Here is a 22,304-nt window from a genome sequence, read left to right on the forward strand (position 1 = left end):
CCTCAGTTGGGGATGGTGGTGACAGCTGTACAACAATGTGAAATGTACTTAACGCCACTGAACTATATCCTCAAAACCGGTTCAGATGGTAAATGTTATGATATGTGTATTTTGCCACAATTATAAAACAATGAAGAGGAGCAGCAGGCAGGCGGGCCAGCAGGAAGAGAACAGGGGCCTTGGTCTTGGCCTTTACCTCGCATGTGGTCTGAGGCTCTACAGTGTGTGGGTCTCTGGAGACGCCAGGTAGCCACTTGGGGAGAGTCTTAGCAGCTCCATCCTGTGCCCCCACCACAGCCGCTACTCTAGCAAGGTGGGAATGTGGCACACAGAGGAAAGAAGCGATTTGTGAAAATGATGGAGCTCAGAACTAGGGCGGGAGGAGAGTGATGTTGGCAGCTCGAGGAGAGCAGATCCTTGAGAATGGGGTTGCTGTGAGTCCAGGCTCCACTAGACTCCACCCTCCCTCTGCCTGAGCCCTGGGCAGCTTCCGCTCCCCTGAAGCAGCAAGGAGCCTGACTCTCTCTCCTGCCACAGTCCCTGGAGGGAATCAGATCTGGTCGCACTGGGAGTGAGAGCCAGGAGGCCCTGGAGTCTCTTCCCTCCACCTCCCGCTTCCACATGTTGCCACTGAGAAATGAGGCCCTGAGGGTGTGGGAATCTCAGAATCCTCTGACTACCCTCATGGACCCCATCTATTTTGCAAAGGAGAAACTGAGGCAAGGAGAGGAGAAAGAAGGGCTCAGTATCAGCAGATGAGCTGGTAGCTGAAGAACTCAGATGCCAACTGCCTGAGTCGCCAAGTTTCTGCCCTTCATGAAACAGGAGAGTTCCCACCAGTGGGCAGGACCACCTCAGGATGGGCTGGTCAGTCAGCAAGGGTCCCCCTGAAGTCCAGGGGACTCGGAGCTGTGAAACCCTCCGGAGCTGGGCTGGAACCCTGCCTGGGGGCTGGACTGTTCTTGTCCAAGACATGGGCAGCAGCAAAACCTGTCTCCCACGTCCCCTGTAAGATTCTTAGTGAGGCTTGTGATGAGTTCTCTAATGAGTCCTGATTATCGGTTAGCCCCATAAAGGCCTAGTTTGCATATAAAAAGGTTGGCAGCTCTGAGAGTAAGTTCATTAATAATAACTGGAGAGGCCCAGGGCTGGGCTGGGCACATTTTCCTCTAGTGGTGCTGCTGATTGACCTCAGTGTCCCTCCTAATTGAAATGTAAAATGGCAATTTCTCCCTAGGCAACAAGGCATGAAGGGACCACTTCCACCACCCTGCCCCTTCCTCCCACCCCAGCATCCCAGATCCTGACCTGCCTCGCGCTGAGATTCCAGATGCAAAATCACCTACAGATCTGACACTCCAGGGCAACTTCAGATAAACTTTCATGTTCCTCCAGGATGTGAGCCCGAGGCCCTGTTTCATGGCCCAGGGACTCAGGGCACCCAGACCTTTATCTTCACCTTGAAGGCTTCTCACCCAGCAGGAGTCTGGCTGGGAATCCTGTAACTGTGAGAACAAGTCTGTCTCCCCCCTCCCCGGCTAGTTTCAGAGTCTTGAACAAGTGCTCTCACCATTGCTTGGCTTAACTGTGACTAGGGACTGAAAATTCCTCTCCCAAATGACCATTTTGGGGATTCCATAAACTAACACATATAAAACGTCTGGTCCAGAGTGAGTGGACATTCAGCAAATGTTTGTTCTTTCCTCCTCTTTCCTCCCAACCCAGGTTGCGTCTTGTCCCTCATCTGCTCCCTTTTTCCACCTCATTTCCAAAAGACCCATCTCCCTTGCTCCTGCCTCCATGTAATTTTCTGCAAATACCCCAGCAGTTCCCACCCAGCTTATTCCACTCCTCTGGGCTTCACATCTTAGGATAAGTCTGCCTAACTTAAATAGCTCTAAGTGTCCCAAACACAAGGGGGACTGGCAGGGAGGTCCCAGTTCTGGCCACTGCTCCCCGAACAGCAGCCTCCACTTCTGGGAAATGACATTGTAAAGTTGCATGCTCCATGTGCTATGAGACAGGAGATCTGCCAGCCATTTGGCCTTGGGCAAGCCCCTCAAACCCTCTGGGTCTCTTTATTCATAAAATGAAGAGATTGGTTTGGATTCGATGAATTGTGTAGTCCCTGGAATATTGTGACATCAGAAATATATATTGGGTCTTTTCCTCTGGCTGCTGGCACGGTGCTTCTAAAACCTTTGGAGTTTTCTGAATGATTGGGGGAAAAGGAGCATCTTTTGTTATTCACAGTAAGCCCTTTTCCACTATACCTGAGTTTATGTTCATGAGGTGACTCCTGGAGGATGGGGGTATGTTGCCAGAGGATCCACACATGTAATTAGAGGATGGCACTTCAGCCCTCTCCTCTGGGGAAGGGAGAGGGGCTGGTGATTGAGTTCAACCATCAGTGGGCAATGGTTTAATCAATCATGCCTATGTAAATCAGCCTCCATCAACACCCTAAGTGAAGGGGTTGGGAGAGCTTCCCTGGTGGTGAACAGGTGGCGATGCTGACAGGGTGGTGTCCAGAGAGGACAAGGAAGTTCTGTGCCCCTTCCCATACCTTGCTGTAGGCACTGCTGCATCCGGCTGTTTATCTGTATCCTTTGCAATACCCTTTTAAAGAAACTAGTAGATGTAAGTAAATGTTTCCCCGAGTTTTGTGACCTGTTATAACAAATTATCCAATCTGAGGAGGGGATTGTGGGAGCCCCTGACTTAAAACTGGTGGGTCAGAACTGCAGGTGACAACCTCAGATTTGCAATTGGCATCTGAAGTGGAGACAGTCTTGTGGGACTCAGCCCTTTAACTTGTGAGATCCAATGCTCACTCTGGGCAGGTAGTGTCAGAAATGAATTGAGTTCTAGGCTACCCAAGTGGTTTCTGCCGAGGATTGGAGAATTGCTTGGTGTAGAAAAAAGCCCCACGCATTTGCTGTTGTGTTAAGTATAGAGAAGAACGGTTTGTTTTCCTTTTAGTCCCAGTTCTATTAATAACCCAGCTGATAATCTGGAATATATAATTGTATGATCTTTTTGAAGCTCAGTTTTCCCACCTCTAAAATGGGGATAATAATACTTGCAAAACTAGCTCAAAATGTGGCATTCAGTAAACCAGTGAATGAATACTGAAGGCATGGGGGAGGTGGGCCTCCAAGGGGTGGCTCTTCACCTATCAGCAGGGACATGTTTTAATATTTTAATAATTGGTATGTTGCAACCTGGTATGGTTGTCCAGTTGAGCAACTGGCTCTGATAGGCAGCATGGGATACAGCTGCGATTCTAATTAACATGGTTAACTTGGTACAAGCATTCAATTCAGTGTCCATTCCACTACCTCCATCCCCTTCCACATATTTTCCATGTGCTATATTGTTTCAGACACACACACACACACATGCACACACACATATAAGATCACTCCTATGTTCTAGATAAAGACACTAAGGACACCGTTTACGTCACTCTGCCCATGGCAGTGATGAGCACAGTATTTTCACCCAATCACCGTACTGACCTTTATCCACAGATGACTATCCAGCTTCCATCCAAAACTCCTCAAAAACATACTGCCCTTCTCTTTTGAGGGAAGCCATATCTCTGAACTATGATTTGAAAGGGCCAGCTTTTGGAGGATGGAAAAACCTGTATTTAACAAGATTCTTTGGAGACACATGCATGCCAAAAGAACCCAACTCCCTCGGAGGCTGTTTTGCCTGTGGCTACATTCTGCAGTTCTAAGAATGCAGGGGGGTGAGAAGTGGCAGCAGCTCAAGGCACAAGCACACCTTTAAAGGCCTGGCATTCAGGAGGTGACTCCGGCGAGCTCCAGGTCAACTGTCCAGCCCCATGCACATTTTGGTCTCCACTGAAATGCACACAAAATACAAATCGCACTGCTAATTGCAGACGGCAGGAACACGAAGCCAAAGTATAAAAGCGAGAATGATGACTTTCTATCCACCATGTCCAGCACGTTAGTGACTGCTTTATACAGAGGCTTCATTGCATATTTAAATAATTGAACAAGGACATAAAGAATGCAGCCTAGCTGGGAGAGAAAAGGCTGCCTTCAGGGCTGGTGCTGCCTACAGACTGGGGGGATAGGCCCTTGAATTTATAGCCCCTAGTGTGTTTACAAAATGAGGGCTTTAATTCTCTTATTGTTACAGCAAGATTGGGGAAAACAGAGCACTAGGGAAGAACAGGGACCTGGGGGGCAGCTAAGGAATAAATGATTTGCAGGTCAGCTCTCCTCTGTCCAAGTCACCTCAGCCTTCATCAGTCCCAAAGACAAGCCAGCCCTAACCCCAACCAACCCCCCAAATTTATACTCACCTTCTCAGAACCACAGTGCCCAATACAAAAATGTAACACATCATATATTTTCTTGCTGTTCTCCAAGTTTATAATGCCATTAGTGTGATCTACGACAGGCTGGTTTATAGAGAGAGCAAAGTAATAATATAAAAAGGAAATACCCATAACCTGAAGTGGGGAGGGGCAGGCAAGATTGATGGAAAGTGCAGTTGTCTGGAGGAATGGCAACCCAGTAATTGAATACCTGGAGTGGGGGTGGTGCATGGGTGGGGAGCGTGTTCTGTAGCTGGATTTGCTTTTTTTTTTTTTTTTTTTTCACAGGAGGGTGAAAGGCATGGCAGGGGTGGTTTTGTTCCCTTGGGTTGGATCCCAGGAATGCCTTCCCTGCAAGAAGGGAAGCAGAATTGCTGACAAAGTAGGTTGGTGATTTCCCTCCAGAGTCCAGTCAGTGGGTCAATGCCCTTGGTCTGCTCCTGTCTCAGGGCTTGGGGCTTATTTCAGCACCAGGGGCAAGCAGCAGCCCATGAGCTAGGACTTTCTCGGCCTTGCCGGCTTTTCAGTCCTGGAGAGGACTTGATCCTTTTGATACCGGATTTCATCCTGGCTCTGAATTTCTTTTCAGGGGTGTTGGGGTATTAGGGGATGTTGGGAGAAGCTTTCAAACACAGCTTTGCAAATCAAATAGAATTCATTTTGCCTCCTCTGATCTTACAACTATTCTCTGGAGTAGGCAGGCTGGTTGAACTTCAAGAGAAGAGGCGTTCCTGAGAGCCTCCTTGGTGAGCCTGCACACCTGGGGGCCAGATGTGCTTTGCCCTCCTTGCAAAGCCTCTCTAGTCTGGTGCCCAGAGAATACAGCTTCAGCAGCAGCTCACTTTGCTTTTCAGTTTAGTTGAGAAAAGACAGCAAAATAGTCCATCAAGGACAAATTCTTGCCAATGGATTTGCTTTTGCAAGGAAGTTCACCTTTGTTTCTCAAGCATCATCTTTAAGTGTGTATGCCTGATGGGAGGTCCAGGTTGGCCTGTGGAGGAGCTGGGGATGGATTCCAAAACCACCTGGGGACCAGTGGCTGCTCCTGCTCAGTAGAGGGGTGGGCATGGCTTTGTTAATGGCTACCCAAGGCTCTGGCAGCTGATCTGAAGACCCAGGGCTGTTATCATAATGCCATCATTAGTTGAAACAAAATCATTCCTTGTAACTGGAATATAGTTACTATAAACAACATATGTTATTGGGCATTCTATTTCTAATAATTGTAATTATGGTAGAATACTTGCCATTAATATAATAACAACAATGATTGACCAGTTCTCTGTTCCAGTCCAATAACTTCACCTGAACGCATTCTTTGTTCAGGAAAAAAAAAAGGTAATTCAATATCCCTGATAGTCAACAAAGCTACTGTTGAAATGGAAGACGCACAGATGAAAGCATTCCTGGGATGCAAGATGGTGCCGGATAGATGAAAAGCCACCTGTCAGCCTCACTCTTAGCTAACAAAAGGACACTGTCTGCATCCCCTCACTCAAAGGGTAAAAGGAAATGAAAACCCCAGAGATTTGCAGAAGAGTCACCAGGGCCTGGGTATACCTTCATTCCAAGAGAGTGGGCCTTGGGCTGGATGTTCAGTGGAACTGCAGGCCCTGAGGGTATGGGTCACCCTGTTAGGTAAAGATGGTCGACCTAAGCCTTGACTTGACACTCACTCTATAATCGCCAGCCCCCCTGACCACTTTTTGGGCATGGATTTATCTTGGGGGCTTTCCAGCTTCTTTCTGCTTACAATGACAGAACTTTAGAGATGATGTAGAACAAAGTCCTCATTTTACAGATCTCTAAACACAGATCTCCATAGATCTTCTTCACCTTTAAACCTCTCACAATGCCTTGAGTATGGCTGAAATGCTTAGGGTAATGAAGAATGAAGAGTTAAATCATAACAAAACTTCAGATTATCGTGCTGTGAGTAAGCTCTTCCCCTAGATTGGTGACAGGACATAGGTGTCTGGGGGCTTCCACAAAATCACCTTTTAATTGGGTAGTTTTTTTTTTTACGCCTTACTCCTGCTACTATATCTTCCCAGAAAAATATACAGTAATGTTCCACACAGGGATGTTTCAGTCAATGACAAACTATATATATAGAGCAGAAGTCTCATAAGATTATAATATTGTGTTTTTACCATGCTTTTTCTATGTTCAGATGTGTTTAGATACCCAAATACTTCCCATTGTGTTATAATTGGCTGCAGTATTCAGTACAGTTACCTGCTGTACAGGTGTGTAGCCTCGGAGCAATAGGCTATGCCATATAGCCTAGGTGTGCAGTAAGCTACAGCACATAGGTCTGCATAAGTACACCCTATGATGTTCGCACAATGACAAAATTGCCTAATGACACATTTCTCAGAGGGCATCCCCAACAATAAGCAGCCCATGACTGTATATTGCTAAAATAAGTACATATAGAATGTAAAAATATAGCAAGCAAAACAACAACATAAAAAAATCCTCATATTTACACTAGCAGCCAGGAACTGTCTTTTGAGTTCTGAGGACAATGACCTCCTTTCACTGACCCCAAATGGCTGGAGTCAGTCAGTAGTCCACACATACTTCTTTACTTGTTTCCTCTTTGCCACATTCACTAGGAAGATGCTACAACAACCATCACCAGGTGGCCAACTCTGGTTCACCTCTATGCTCACATTCAAAATGGCCCTGGGATTGAGCTGGGTAGAATGCAACCTCCAAACCTGGACTAGAAGCTCCCCATTAGAGCTTCCTTTTCTTAGAATAAATAAACATCCAAGGTAAAGAGGAGCCAAAATGTATTCCATGTGATAAGGGAGGCATGGGCAATTCCAAACTACCCCGGAGCCCCTCCCTGCCATGGCCTGCCAGGCTCACCATACTATGGCTCATGGGAAATGGAGAGGATTTCAGCATGGCAGCAAGAGCTTAGTACATACAGCTCCATATCCTTCTCTCGGCCATTTCCTCCAGACTAATTCCTTTCTCCGGGGCCCTGGCATCCCATCCTCTGAGATGCTGTGAATCCCCAGCAGTCTTTGCTTGTGTCAGGTATAGAGGGGTGTCCCACCTGGCTTGGAGTCTGGGTGCTTGAAGCCATCATTCTTCTAAAGGGATCTCTGCATTGCCCTGGGACACATGGTGGGCTCTTATTTTATTCTTTATTTTTTCCCTCTTTTTTTTTTTTTTTTTTTTTGAGACAGGATCTTGCTCTGTTGCCCAGGCTAGAGTGTAGTGGCTTGCTCATGGCTCACTGCAGCCTCAATCTCCCAGGCTCAAGCAATCCTCCCATCTCAGCCTCTCAAGTAGCTGGGACTACAGACATGCATCGCCATGCCCAGCTTACTTACTTACTTACTTATTTATTTTTATTTTTTGTAGAAAAATAAAAATATTTTTCTATTGGGGAGAATTTACTATATTGTCCTGACTGGTCTTGAACTCCTGGACTCAAGTGATCCTCCCACCTTGGCCTGCCAAAGTGCTGGTACTACCACGCCTGGCCTTATTTTATTCCTTTCTGGTTCTTTTTCCCTCTTTCTGAGCAACAGAAGGAGGCTCCTCTTCTATACTTAAAAGAAAGAAATTTGGTACAAGAAGAGCAAACAAGAAAGAAAAAGCAGAAATGCAAAAGCTTCTTGCAAGGTAATTAAATGATTAGAGGCCTTCAAAATCCACCAGCTAGCTCAATTGTTTTTGCTTTCAGTTTACTCTTGGGCCTCTCCGCACATAGAACCTCTGCCAGATATGGCAGTCTGGAAAGCTGGAGAGAAGCTGAGGACCACTTTGTCTCAACTCCCATCAAGTTATTTGCAGGTTTCAGACCAGAACAAGAAAAGGATTCTTCCCACATCCCTGTCCCCAGCCTTGGTGGGTCAACCAGTCCTTCTGCTCCTGAAACCACACCCTGAGACAGGCCTGGCCAGGCTGATGAGACTGTGCAGCCTTTTATCAAGGACATGCCCTTGCTGTCTGACTCACCTCATTCTTATTACCTTTATATCCATGTTGTCTTTGTTAAAATAGAGAACTGACACATAAGTATGAGATTCACACTCTTACATAAAATCCAAGATGCAACCACTCTCCTCCCTTTCCCTATAAAGGGACAATCTCAGCCAGGGTCTCTTTTCCTGACTGTGAATCCATAGTAGCTATTTCCAGGCATGAACAGATTCCCACAGAGAGGGAGTTGTTCTTGTGTCTGAGGCTTCCATAATCTCTTCTTTTTTCTGTCTGAAACTTGCAAGGAACTTCATGGGAGCTGAGACAAAGGTTTTCAGCCTCTCTCCAGCTTTCCAGACTAGTGTATCTAGCAAAGGTTTTATCTAGCAAGGAGGTCCAAGAATAAAATGCAATCAAAACATTTGAGCTATGTGGAGGCTTCCAAAGGCCCCAAGTCATTTCATTATCTTAATGAAGGTTTTCAAATTTCTACTCTTTCTTTCTTGTTTGCTCCCCTTGTCTGTTACTCAATCAGGATCATCCTCTCCCCAGACAACATCTCCCCTCCTTGCTTTTACTTCTAAAATCAATCACCCTGCTTACTGTCCACCTGTAGAACTCCTGCTCAGCCATCAGGATTCGGGCAAAACGGGATTTGGGCCGGGATTTTCTGATGGCTAAGCACAGTGCAGTCACTACCCACCGTGCTAGGGGAGCCCCCATGCAGCAGGCGTTAGTGTGGGGTGTACATTGACCTTCCCTTTCAGCCTCAGATAATAAACAGCTTCTCTCCTGCCATGAGGGTTTGGCCAAAGGTAGGATTCTTAGTGGGGTATGAGTCTGGGACGGGGAGGGCACTTGATGGGCCTGTGTGTTCTCTCAATGCCCCTCCTGCCCCCCTCCCCCCACCAAATCCCCTATGCTTCCTGCACCTGGACAGATCCCTTCTCTCACAGCTGTGGGGCTGGCCACATGGTCATGACACCTGTGTGGTGTGTAAAGGGGTCTGAAAGATACATCCAAGACTAGGGGTTGCAGGTGAAGGTGCTGGAGCCTGCTGAGCCCAATATTGGCTGAGAGAGTGCAAGAAACACTGTCATGTTTGAACAACAGAATTTTCCAGAGGTATACCTGTTATCCCAGAAGTCCTTGCCCACACTCTGACATTCCAAGACAGGTAACAGCATAGGCAGAAAGTATTTTTGGTACAGTGAGGATGAGTGTTCAAGAAGAATAAAAATTCAGAGGGAATAGAAAGGTCACATTTTAGCCTTAGAGCCAAACAGTAACTCAGCGATTCTTCAACCTGGAGCGAGCATCAGAGCCACTGGGAGGGCCTGTTTAAGCCCAAGTTGCTGCACCCTGCCCCCGGAGCTTCTCATTCAGTTGGCCTAGGATGGAACAGAAGACTTCGTATTTCTAGCAAGTTCTCAGCTGGTGCAGATTCTGCTAGTCTTGGAACCACGCTTTGAAAACCACCGCTCTAGCTCACAAGCTGACCATTCTTTCATTCTCATCTCTCTCCCTTTTACTCAGCTTGACCTCTTTGGGGGTCTCACTTCTCCTCTGTCAACGGTGCCCTGAGGAACAGCTGAGGAGTCTGGACACAGTCCTGCTGTGTACTTACAATTATTTCTAGGACACACCAACACACCCGTCTCTTTGGAATCTTTCTAGGACCCACCTGGTGTGTGGAGGATCCTTCTGGTTGGAGTGACCTGGAATACACCTTTGTCTGTAACAGAACCTCCAGGGCTGATCCAGAACCCACAGTCCCAGCACAGAGCTTGGCATATTTCCTGTTTTTATAAAGTGGACCCTTAAGAGCCAGGAGGAAGGGGGTGGTCCTGCACAGTTTTCCTTTGGTTTCTCCTCTTAAGGGAATGCCTCTCTTCTGTGTCCCATGCTCACAACAAGAGACACTCACCACTCTGGCTGCCAGGGACCTACCTCGGGCAGCTTCACTCGGCCTTCCTGGAAGGAGCAAGTCTTGGGGTCATGGGTGCAGACATGCCGGTATTTACACCAGTGGCAGCGGTATGGACTCTCCACGCAGGACAGGCACCTGGGCACAGAGGAAGGGAGGCACAAATCTAAGAACCTGGATGAGCCCAAAGCAGAGGGCTTGAGTCTCTAGGGTCTAGCAAAACATTTTTAGTATTAAGAGAAACCACCGTTGAATGTGCAGGAAGGGCAGATCTTATGCACATCTATCTCTTTACTCCCCAAGACCTCGGGAAGCTAATGGTCTCTGGTTTCCTCCCTTTCCCATATGTAGCTGACAACCCCGTTCCCCCAAAGCCAAATTAGCCCTCCTCCATCTCCATGGGATAACATCCTCCTTTTCAAAAGAGGGAATGATAAGGTCTGGAGCGAGGGCTTGTGTAGACAGACCTAAGAGTTGGGGCAAACAAAAGATTAGGTTTGTATGCAAATTGACTCCGGGTCTCTGCTGCTGAGAAGCCATCTGCACCTTGCCCCAGGATGAAGTGACTGAGGCTGCTGTCTCACTACGATGGCTCCTCCATGGTTGGCAACCCCACCTTTCCCCTTTACCCCAGGAAACCAAGACAATTTTATAAGAGCTCCTGATTCCTTAAAAGCCCAACATGGTTCCTTTTTCCAAAAACTCAAATGCCTCTCCATACAGGCTATGCCCTTCACGGTGTAGATGACCACTGCCCCCAACGCAGGTTTGCTGCTTTGGCCACGAATAGGCCACACTCTCCCCACAAGCCATTCCTCCCTCCAGAGCACCATTTCTTCTGTCCTCCACCTGACTACCTGCTTGACCAAGGAAGAGCTGGTCACCCTGGGCCCTTCTCCCGTGAATCTCTTGGCTGACATCTCTCGGACAGTCCTGGCCATCTTGTGTCATATCTCACCATTACCTGTCCAGCTCCTCTACTAGTCTGTAGGCCATCAACTCCTGGAGGGTAAGGATTGAGTCTTTGTGTTGCATTGATTTTTGACTCCACTGTGTCTAATGAGCAACACATTCCCTTGCACATGGGAGATACTTAAAATCATTTTATGGGCTTAATGAAAGCTTCACACATGATTTCACCTATTTACTCTGCTTCCCCAGAGGGGAAAGTGGAGGGAGGGATTAGGCCACCGAGTGGTAAAGACAGGGACAGCTCTGCCGCAAGAGGCAAGAGGAGAGTCCCAGGCCTAGAGCAACTCATTTTTGGCTGGGAGGGCTGGATGCCTTCTTACTTGGGGCCCCAGAGAGAGCTAAGCTCTAGACTCACAGCTGCCATAAGCAGATCAATAGACCCTAAAATTCTACCAGCCTAGATCTCTGGTCATGTCAGCTACCTATCATGCATGGAGGGCAAAACAGGAGTATGTTAAAGCAAGCAGGGTTTTTTGAGGTCAGGTCCCACGGTTTGCTCTGTGGAACTCTGGGGATGCCATGGAGTTCCTTTGGAGAATGTGTAGTTTTGTGGGGCTCCTGTGGAGAGGAGTTCCAGGCCCCCCAACCTTTAATCAGAGGAGCTCCTGCTTCCATCTATTCTGTATATTGGGCATCCACACCTACTTTCAGTTTAAGATTTCTATGGTGAGAAGAAAAAAAGGCTGGCCCATTCACAACCTGGTCCAACCCCATTATTTGATAAAGAAAAGATAATATAATAATATCAAGAACACATGTGGTGCCTAAACACTGGGCCAGACATGGCTGTAAATGCTTCTCCTTAGCATGGCCCTTTTACCCCTTGTGGCTGTCCTGCAGGGTAGGCAGAGCTGATATTCAGGGCTAGCAGCCAGCACAGGGTGCCAGCCAATGACTGCTCAGATGGGACAGTGCTCCTGCCACATCAGTTGGTAAATATTTGTGTGACGCCCTTGGAAGGAGCACTATGATTTCCCTGTTGATAGAGGACACTGGGGCACAGAAGGGTTGAGCTTCTCAGCTGGTCCGGCTACAGAGCCAGAGCCTCTGCCCTCCCCACCTGCCATTGGAAGTTGGATACTTAAGTCAAACAAAGCTCGAGTTGGAGTCAGGCTTCCTGACCCCTAAGCCAGAGTCTGCCCACCCCACACCTTTCTGCCTCCCTCTGGCCCTTACCAGCCTGTCTGCACTCAGCCTGGGCAGCCTGTGGGGAGCTGAGCACGCAATTGAGTGGTTAGACCACTTGCCCCAATCTTGGACACACATTGGGGCTTCTCTCCCTCCTCAGTTCCCTTCTCTGCCCATGGAGCTTGCTCTCTGTTCTTCATGTGGGATGCACCACCCCACAACAGATGGTGGAAATGGAATTGAGTTAGAAGGATTGATGTCAGGGAAGATGTATGCGTAGGGATGTGGAGAGCCTCACTCCATAAGTTCTCATTTTCTGCTCTTCTAGTCTCTTTCCATTAACCCTGTGGGTACCAGAGGAGAGGGAGTGAGGGAGGCCTTCTCTGGGGCTTCTAAATGGTGACTCCCTGTGGGTACCAGAGGAGAGGGAGTGAAGGAGGCCTCCTCTGGGGCTTCTAAATGGTGACTCCCTGGGAATAGTGATGGGGTTTTCTGATCTTTGGATGAAACTTGACCCCAGGAACAGGAAGTGGGTAAGGCTGGGGCCACTTACGAATTGTGGACGCTGCAATTGTAGAAGACAAAGCTGGTGCTGGCGAAAGTCATGCCGGTCTCCTTTGATTTGAGCTGAAGCTGTACGACATGGTGGTCCCCTACAAGGAGAGATGGCTGAGGGGTCAGGGAATGCTGAGGCCCCAAGCCAGGGATTCCCTGACCAGTGACACCTGCTGGAAAAGGGAGCCTGCTCCCCAGGGTGCTGTTGGCTTAACAGGGCTCTGACTCAGTAGACCCAGTCCCAGGACAACCCTGAGAGCAGCTGCAGAGGGCAGTTCTTGTCTATTCTCCCTGCCCACCGTATCACTTCCACTCTTCCATGTGTACACACACAGATGCACACTGCCAGGGATTCAAATGTGCATTTGCATGCATGATGTCCTGCCCAAACTCACAAAATTGATTCATAACCAGGAGAAACACATATGTAGACTTCTAGGAATGCTGCCACAAACTGCGCAAGAAGTTTTGCATGTATGTGTGTGTATGCATGAGCTCATTCCCTGTCTCTGTAAAGAGAGCCCCTGTTCTGACACCACTTCCTCTGCGGGGCTCAGGGCTCCACTGGGGCGGGAGACCCTGGAATCCTCATCTGGTGCCAGGGAGGAGCTGCAGCCCATGTTTAATTCACAGCCCTGACCCTAGGCCCCCACTTCAAGGCTTGTTCTTTGCCTTCCCTGAGAGCCTCATTAATCAATCAGCTCTGAACAAATGTGACCAGCCCAAATGGGAGGGACAACATGGAATCAATCTGCCCAGGCTGGGCCTGTCCCTCACCAGCATGGAGCCTCTGCCCACTCCTGTCTTTCCCAGGGCAGCTTGCCCCCAACAACAGGCAGCTCTGGGGAGACCCGGTAGGGCAGAGTTGAGGAGGCAGTGGTCCAGGGTCAGAGATTGGCCATGTGAGCATCCCTGCTCCTGCTCAGTGGCCTCCTCCACTGACCCGCCAAGCCAGTGGTGCAGGCTGAACTTAACCACATGTTCTGCTGCTGTCCTGGCCTGCACCTCCCCACCCTCTCTGCAGCTGTTCCTTTCCCAGGATGAGGGTGACTCTTGGGGGCTAACCTGGGGCTGAGACAGAAGGGCTGTAACAGTCAATGCCAAGGGCAATGGAGGGAAATTTCATCCCCCTCTTCCCATAACACACCCACCAACCCATGCCCCTTCCTCTGACCCTCTCCTGCCTGCAGGTTGCTTCGATCCCCCCACATCTGTCCTGAGTTCTCCTTATCTAGCCAGGAGGAAGAAGTGCCACTCAGCTGTGCCTCCAGGATGCTCACCGTTCTCTGTGATGATCCGGGGCACCTCCTTGGCTGCAGGGGAGTAGCACTGGATCTGATTGCCCACCACCAGCCCATCCATCTCTGACAGGTCCTCAAAGGTGCAGTTGACGCCAGCTGACAGCTCCGGGACATTGTACGTCTCCAGGACCAGCTGTGAACAGCCAGGCAGGGGGAGAGAAGGAGGAGGGTGAAATGGGAAAAGGACAGGTATGGAATAAAAAAAGAAAGTGGGAGAGTGAGAGAGATCACAGGGAAAGCAAAGACAAGCAAGAGGCAATATTAACATGGAGAAGAGACTCAGGTTATTAGGAGAGTGGCCCAGAGGCCGTGGTGAGATGCAAAGAGACAGAGACAAAAGAAACCTCATTAGGATGGAAATGGATTTGGCCCCAGGAAACAAGAATGCTTAAGGGATTTGCTTGGTGCCATTTTGATCAGGACTGAGGCATGGCTGATGGAGCACCTCTTCCATTAGGCCCAATTTTGGAAAAATAGAAACACCAACCACCAAGTGCTCAGTGCTAGAACTTGGAAGTCACCTGTGGCCCTTTCTCTCTCTGTACATGCATCTTTCCCATTTTATAGTTGAAGATATCATTCCCAACACCCTTTCTGATTCTTTGTCATCCTTTGATCATTTTTGGTGATGGTGCTCCCTGTCTTTCTACTCTTTATGAATAGAGCCTCTTCCCCAATAGTCCTGTCCCTGTCTCCTTCTTGCATCCCCCCATAGACACTTAATTCTTTGATATCCTGCACCCTTCTCTCGAGCTGCTTCTGCTGGCCGGGCTTGGCCCAGTCCTCCAGAGGGGCCTTGGGCTAAGGCACTTTTTAGTGAGGGGAGAGTTTTCCTTGCATCCCTGGACCCCACCCCAACCCCCACGACCCTTACCAGCACGTTGTACTGAGAGACGGAGATATTGTTGGGATGGACCGTCAGCCGGACACACTGCTTCATCTCCGAGGCAAACCTGCGGGGCTCCTTGGACCGCTCACACCGCTCCTTCCGGGTGCAACTGGGAAGGACATACCCTCGAGTTACTCAGGAGATGGCCGCTTGGTCCAGAGAGGGGCAGATGCTGAGGTCAGGTGTTTCCAGCAGCTCCCAGGATGTGTCCAAACTCAATGCGCCCAGAGCTAAACTTTTTGTGTCCTTCCTCAAGCCTGGTCCTCCTCCATCATTCCCAAATTTAGAAAAGATGGCAATTTCAATCACCTCTTGCCAAAGACAGAAACTTGAGAGTCATCCTAACTCCCCTCATCCTCTCCAAACTCACATAAGGTGTTGCACAGTTCTGTCTATTCACCCTCTCTGCACATCCTTAGCCCTTGCCATTCTCTTCTCCTCCTTAGGCAACCAGAGATTTGTTTTCTTCATATAGAAAATATACCTCCTTGGCTTTGAACATGCCAGTTCTTCTGCTGGACTTCCCTCTCCTCACTTCTCCACCTGTCCAGTTCCTACTTTTTCTTCCAGCCATGGGTCAAGATGCACCTGCAATCTCTCCTGCCCACCCTAGGCAAAGTGAAGAGCTTCCTCCTATGATCTCATAGCACCTCGGAGTCTCCTACTTTAATAAGTCTGGAATTTCTTAGATTATATGACAATTATTGGGCTAAGTGCAGTCTTCTCCTACCAAGTAGGAGCTTTTCAAAAAAAGCAGCTATGTTCGATTTATTTTAGAATCCCCTCATGTAGGCAGGTGGGAGAGAGGGAAGGAAGGATCAAAGGAGCTAAGAACTGTAGTTAAAAGCTTGCTGTGGATCAGAATCCTGGCTCTAAGGTTTGCTGTTACTCTTCAGTGCTCTGTGCTGTGCAAAATGTATGGTGTCACAAGTGGACCATGTCCAGTGTGACCTGGAATCTTGCAGTCCTAGCTGATGAAGGTTTGTGAAAGATGCATGTAAAAAACATGGAACTCTCCTGAATGCAGGCATCACTTGAGGTCACTGCATGGAGGCATCTGAATTTCAGGGAGCAGTATTTAATCCAAGTCAGGTGAACTTTGTGGACATGGGGCTTCACCAAGTGGTCATGATTTGGAAACTCTGGACTACAGATTCTGTTGTGGGGTGGGGGCAAGCAGGGTCCTCAGGAGAGACAAGACAAGAGGAGATGAGACAGCAGGGAAATCACTCCAGAGTTGCTGATCTCTTTTGATTAAAGAGAAAAGATTTTGCAGAGGAAGGAAGATGTCAGGAGCTGTTGCAGGGCAGGAGGGAGCCCCAGGCAAGGAGTTTATTAGGACACAGAACAGCCAGGGATAGGGAATCTACATGGGGAGGGAGCCTTGGGGAGGGAGCCTTGGAGAGGGAACAACTGTCTCAGGAAGCAGACAGGTGTGGTGTGGGGCAAGGAGATGAGGGAAGGGGGTACCTGGACACCCTGAGCTGCTATTGGGGTAACTCAGGCTTAGGGAAAGCTATGGGGGTTTCTCCTCCTAACCTTTGGCCACAGCAAGAGGGGCAGCCTGGGTGGAGAGCCTGAGAGAAGAATCTAGCAAATGAAGGAGAAATCATTGAAGGCCATGGACTGAAGCTGTCCCTCTAAGGATGGGATAAATGGAGGGACACAGAGACAGAACACAGGAATTCAGAGTAGATTGGATGTGCAATGCGAAAGTAAAAAACAACCCTGAACAGTACATTCATGGCTGCGAGGTACAGGTGCTTATTAATAGGCACATGATATGGAGTTTACATTGTCTAGCGTTTAAGTCTCATAACAATGCTGTGACAAACCCCACCTTGTCGGGATGTGTTGGGACAAAGACGCACCCTGCAGCCTGTGCTCCACTATGGAGCTCTACCTCCTGAAGCTTCCAGACTCAGGAGTAAGGGGCAGACCCCTTGCTGCAGACTAAGCTGATTCTCCTCGCCATCCTGATGCCCCCTGCATGTCCTTAGGGCAATTCAAACATTTTCCCCTCAATCTTTCTGTCTAGGCTAATCGCTATTTTTGCCTGGCACTGGGAAGCACTTTGAGTGTTATTGCAACTTGTTGGATGAAGATAAATTCTCCAGGGTGCTTCTAGAAAACACCCTCCCAGGAGTGAAGGATCAGGCACGAGTGTGATCACCCCCGTGGCACTTCCTTGCTGCTCCAGCTGACCGATGGCAACAAGAGTGTCTGCCTAAAAGACTTGGAAGTTAATTTACCAGGCCAGCTCCTCTGCGAGGACTCCATTACCTTCAGCCATTAAGCTAATGTTATGGACTTTTCCAGAGTGTCTGCACTGACATCGCTATTAATAGTGTTATTACTCCCATTAACAGCAGATCCAGAGAGCTGGTATGGGCTTAAATTATTCACTGACTCCCCAACTTTGAAGTTCCTATTTCTAAGAGCAATCAGTAGGTCTGAAAAATGTCTTTGATTAAATTATGAAGAGAGGGAAAAGCAGAGCTGTTTCCAGGCCAAACATCACCTGGAGTTACCAAATAGAGATTCAGATAGAAAAGACAGGACTCTATCTCTCTTCCAGGGGTAGGGAGGGAGAGGTGGCACACAGGTGTTTGCTCGGGGGATCTCAGGACAAGTTCTACCTGCATTGCTTGCTGTTTCCAAAGTTCATGTGGTTGCATCTTGCCACTGCTCCTGAAAGCCCCAAAGAAACTACTCATCATCTTCCCCCAATTTTAGGTTTTATAGGGAAGCCACCTGTAATTTACAATTTTAAACATCACTGTATAATCTTGGGCAAATTACTTAACATCTTGGTGCCTCAGCTTTCTCATCTATACATTGGGGACAAAACAGTACCTACCTAATAAGGTTATTATGAGGATTAAATGAGATTATGTGGGTAAAGCATTAAGGACAGGACATAGCTCATAGTAAGCCCTCATAAATGTTAGCTAGTATTATCATCTTATCCTTTCTCTGACATCCTCATTTGACCTCTCCAAACTGTAGCTGATGCAGAACCACAGATTTATTTTATTTTATTTTTTAATTTATTTTTAGAATGAGTGTTTTTTATTTTTATTTTTTGAGACAGAGTCTGGCTCTGTAGCCCAGGCTGGAATGCAGTGGCGTAATCTCAGCTCTCTGCAACCTCCACCTCCTGGGCTCAAGCCATCCTCCCACCTCAGCCTCCCAAGTAGCTGGGACTACAGGCACACACTGCCATGCCCAACTAACTTGTATTTTTTTGGTAGAGATGGGGTTTCACCATGTTGCCCAGGCTGGTCTCAAACTCCTAAGCTAAAGCAATCCACTCATCTCGGCCTCCTAGAGTGCTGGGATTACAGGCGTGAGCCACCATGCCCAGCCCAGAACCACAGATCTTCTCCATGACTGGCCCTTGGGGCAAATCAAAGACAAAAGAAAGGCACGGCTGCAGCACTTTTCCTCTTAATAAAGGAGAAGGACAACCCAGAGGCCAGGAGGGAGAAAAGAGCGAAAGAATGGTCTGGATCATAGTTCTGTTTTCTTACTAGTTGTCAAAGGGTATTGAGAACTCAGCTATCTTAGTGGAAAGTCAAGTGTAAGGTCAGAGCCAGGGATGTTTTGACATTTCTACTATCCTCCAGGACTCATGAGGGTGGAGGCTACAAATGTCCAAAAGCACAGACAATTGACCTTAAATGTGATAGGATAATGGAAGGGGAGGCATGAATTCCTGCTGGTTTCTTGTGGGGTCTGTCAAGGGAATGGTCTTCTGCTTTTCTAGGACTGCAATTCCCAATAGCCCAGACTAGAGCTGGGAACCAGAGCAAAATGTTAATTCATGACCTGAGAGGCAGGGGTAGTGGCTTAGATGTTTCATTCCAAGAGGCCTCAGGTACTCCTAAAGCATGTCCCTCAGCTCCACTGTACAGGTCCCTTGACATGAAGGAATCCCCTGCTTCATCCATTTCCCAGGTAGGAAAACTGGAGCTGATAACGGATTCAGACACTGCATATGCTGTGTGACTTGGAGTTTTCTGACATTCTTCTCTGCATGCCAGTGTCACCCCCGCCCTAAATGCAAACCTTCAGATGGCCAGCAGGAAGCCGACCCCAAGAGGATACACCAGACCCCCAGAGCTGGAGTCCCTCCCTGCTAACCTCTTCTGACCTCTCTTCCTCATTCCACTTCTCTGCATTTCATCTTCTCCAGCCTCAGATCAAAGGTGCAAAAAGCCCTTGGGGAGAAAGGCCCTAGGGCCCCTGGAAGGGGTTATTATTCAAGCCAGTGGTTCCAATGAGATTATCCTCTCTAATGAAGCAGCTACCTCCGCCCTCCCCTAAGCCTGAACTTTCACTGCTGGAGAATTCCCAGCCAAGTGGAAAATTAGAAGGGAGAGGAATGAAGGAAGGAAGGGGGTGAGGGAGAGGGAGAGAGGTGGTGATTAAGTCCTCTAGAAATTAATTCCCAAATACAGCGATAGAAATATTAACTCCCGGTGCCGCTGGCCAGGCAAACAAATTTCAATTTGGAAACAGGGCTATCTGTGAGTCCAGCCTGAGTGAGCCGCCAAGCTTGGAGGGGCTGTTGCTGATCCATTTCCCCGGGCTCTCTAGCATGTGTTTACCAGGCTTAGACATCAGAACTTGCTCCTTACTTCTCCCTGCAGATGATCCCCAATCCTTAACATTTCACATTTGCCATGACCTATGCTTAAGGTGCACCATCTGTGCTTAGAATTGAGAAGATTGAAAAAGAAAGGGGGTAAGGATGAGGGCCTTCCCCAGCAGACCTAATAGAAAAGTTAAGATAATTTAGAATGCCTACTCAACTAGGAGATTATTGGAAGCTTTGGTCATTGTCATCACATCTGGGGACCCTGACAAGGGAAGAGACTAGAATTCCTAATTCATTTTCCTTGTCCTCCTTAAGAATGACCACAGTAATGGATAGATGCATGTGTGTGGCTTGGAGGAAGTGGAGTAGCTAGTACAGGATCCTTCCTAGGCAGGTGGGTGTGTAAGAGGTTTCTTATACATAGGGGTAGATCAGGTGAGTCCTTTCAATGTTACAATTCTAGGATCCAATGACTGATACCACGGTCTCATGGAAGTTGAAGTATTTGGGTTGTGCCATGTAATACTTAGGATGAATCCCAAGATAGGAAGCCCAAGGTTCTACTGTAATTTTCCCTCTGCCATCAGTTGCTGGCAACTGGGCCCATGGTCCTTTGCCATCTCTAAAGATCCAAAATTAACCTAAGAAGCAGCTGAATCAGATTTACCCATGCATACCCTACAGAAGGAGGGCATAGGACTTAGAAGAAACCAGCAGGTTCAGGGGTTGAGTGGAGACCCAAGAACCTTTCTGGGCTTATGTAGCAACCAAGGCAACCTGTCCCACCATAATCAGCTCAGATGCTGGGCTTGCAGCCTGCATTGAGAAGCCATGTTCTGCCCTGGGTCCCTGACTGGATTCTGACCCTGGTAGCCATGCTTTGAATGAACAATCTATTGAACAAAACCTTAGGTGAGAGGTAAAAAGGACCTGTAAATGTTCGTTTTTTTCCAGATGATCCCAAACCAAACCACATTACATGTAGCAGCTGCCAAAAGAGAAAGTGAAGTGGGCTTGTCTTTCTCTTTTCTTCATCAGTGGCTAGCTCTATTAGGGCCTATTAATTTTCTACTAAGGTTGAGGAGAGGTTAGGAAAGAACAGGTGTGGAGCAGAGCAGGAGTGGAGGGAGGGAGAGAGAGGGAAAGGCAGGAGAAGGGAAAAAGGAGGAGGAGACAGCAAAGGCATCGCCACAGGTGAATCCATTCTCTTTCTAATCCAGTCGGTAACAAGGAGAATGCTGCCTATTACCTGAGACACATTCCAACAATGACTGCAGTTGATTCTCATCAACTTTACACTATACTTTATCCAACAGCCTGGTGTCTTCATGTCCGTTAATGTCATCAAGTCCAGCAGGCTTGGTGCAGGGGAGCACTTTGCTCTGTGCAGGCTGGGCTGCTCCATCCTATGTGGCCCAGTGCAGCATGATTAAATGAAGTGTGTGAATGCTGGAATATGGGTGTGTATGTCTGGAGTGAAGCCTCAGAGGTAGGCCAGCTCCTCCGGTTGTCCACAGGTATCCAAGTCATTAGACTGGGAGGGACATTGAGAGCTTGAGCAGACCACAGGGCTTTTCTTATTTATATGGGAAGATGGCATTTTTGACTTACCATTCTCTGGTCATGAAGCATGTGTTTTGTGTGTGTGTGTGTGTGTGTGTGTGTGTGTGTGTGTGTGTGTGTGTGTGTGTGTGTGTGTATTGGGGGCTTGGCGGGGGGCAGGGTTAAAAAAGAAAAGGCCCATTTCCTTAAGTCATACTATGTCTCTGCTAAGCCATTGGAGAGGAAAATTCCAATGTACTAGTATCTGATCTAGTCTGGGACTCATTTCTTTGGAACAGAGGCTGATAGCTTTTTGGCAAAGAGTCAAGGAAAACCTCCTTGCACAGACTGCAAAGAGTTTGCTGGGTGGAAGTGGACACCAACCATTCCTCATGACTGTGTAGGCCTTGTGCAAGCAGCCCTAGGAGAGATCAGTGACCAGCAGATTAGTGTTAAGTAGCCCTTGAATATAGGTTTAAAAAATGAGATAGCAAGGCTGTGGGATGTGCCTGAGTGAAGCAAGGCAGGGCTTGCATTTTGCAATCAGCTTGTGTGTCATTAAGTGGACATTGGCATGGCTGGTTGAAGCCTTCCAAGGGGAGGAAGACTTCCCAACAGTGGGCTGGCTCCAGCACCAGCCACAGCCCTCCAGTCCTGGGGAGGAGAGGAATGGAAGGGGAGGGGGACCAGGAGGAGGCACTGGGATCCAACTCCAGCCTCTGCTCCCACAGTCAAGGCCATTTGGGCCACTTCAGGCATGAGGACCTGCTGCATTGTAGGCCCAGTGAGGGGCTTCATGCAGGTCCCCTCCCTTAATTTTCATAGCGTGGCTATGAAATTAGAGCTGAAGAAACTAAACCCAGACTGGGTGTGTTCTTAGACAGGTCCTCAGTTGTAACTAAGTTGTAACTCATCTCTTCTGCTCTGAAAAGCAGTGTCTTTCTTGTCTTTCCACTTGCCATCTTGGAAGAAACCATATAGAAAAGAATAGGAGTGACTCTTGAAAAGTAACCCCTGCCAACCTATCCGGAGGAGGGCATTCTTCCAACAGAAGAAATCTGGGAAGAGGCAGGATCGTGAGG

At 48.2% G+C, this 22,304-nt stretch overlaps 1 protein-coding gene across 2 annotated transcripts in view; it reads right to left on the reverse strand.

Moving 5' to 3' along the window:
- Positions 1 to 22,304, reverse strand: part of PLXNA4 (plexin A4) — a 451,337-nt gene that overhangs the window by 89,496 nt on the left and 339,537 nt on the right. For both annotated transcript variants that reach the window (XM_055392292.2, XM_055392291.2), the window contains exons 6-9: positions 15,063 to 15,186; positions 14,168 to 14,321; positions 12,886 to 12,985; positions 10,256 to 10,370 (exon numbers count right to left, since the gene is read on the reverse strand). In XM_055392292.2, the coding sequence (XP_055248267.1) occupies positions 10,256 to 10,370; positions 12,886 to 12,985; positions 14,168 to 14,321; positions 15,063 to 15,186 (493 nt within the window). The remainder of the gene's footprint in view (positions 1 to 10,255; positions 10,371 to 12,885; positions 12,986 to 14,167; positions 14,322 to 15,062; positions 15,187 to 22,304) is intronic.

This window comes from Gorilla gorilla, chromosome 6, assembly GCF_029281585.2.
Source record: "Gorilla gorilla gorilla isolate KB3781 chromosome 6, NHGRI_mGorGor1-v2.1_pri, whole genome shotgun sequence".
Lineage (NCBI taxonomy): Eukaryota > Metazoa > Chordata > Mammalia > Primates > Hominidae > Gorilla > Gorilla gorilla.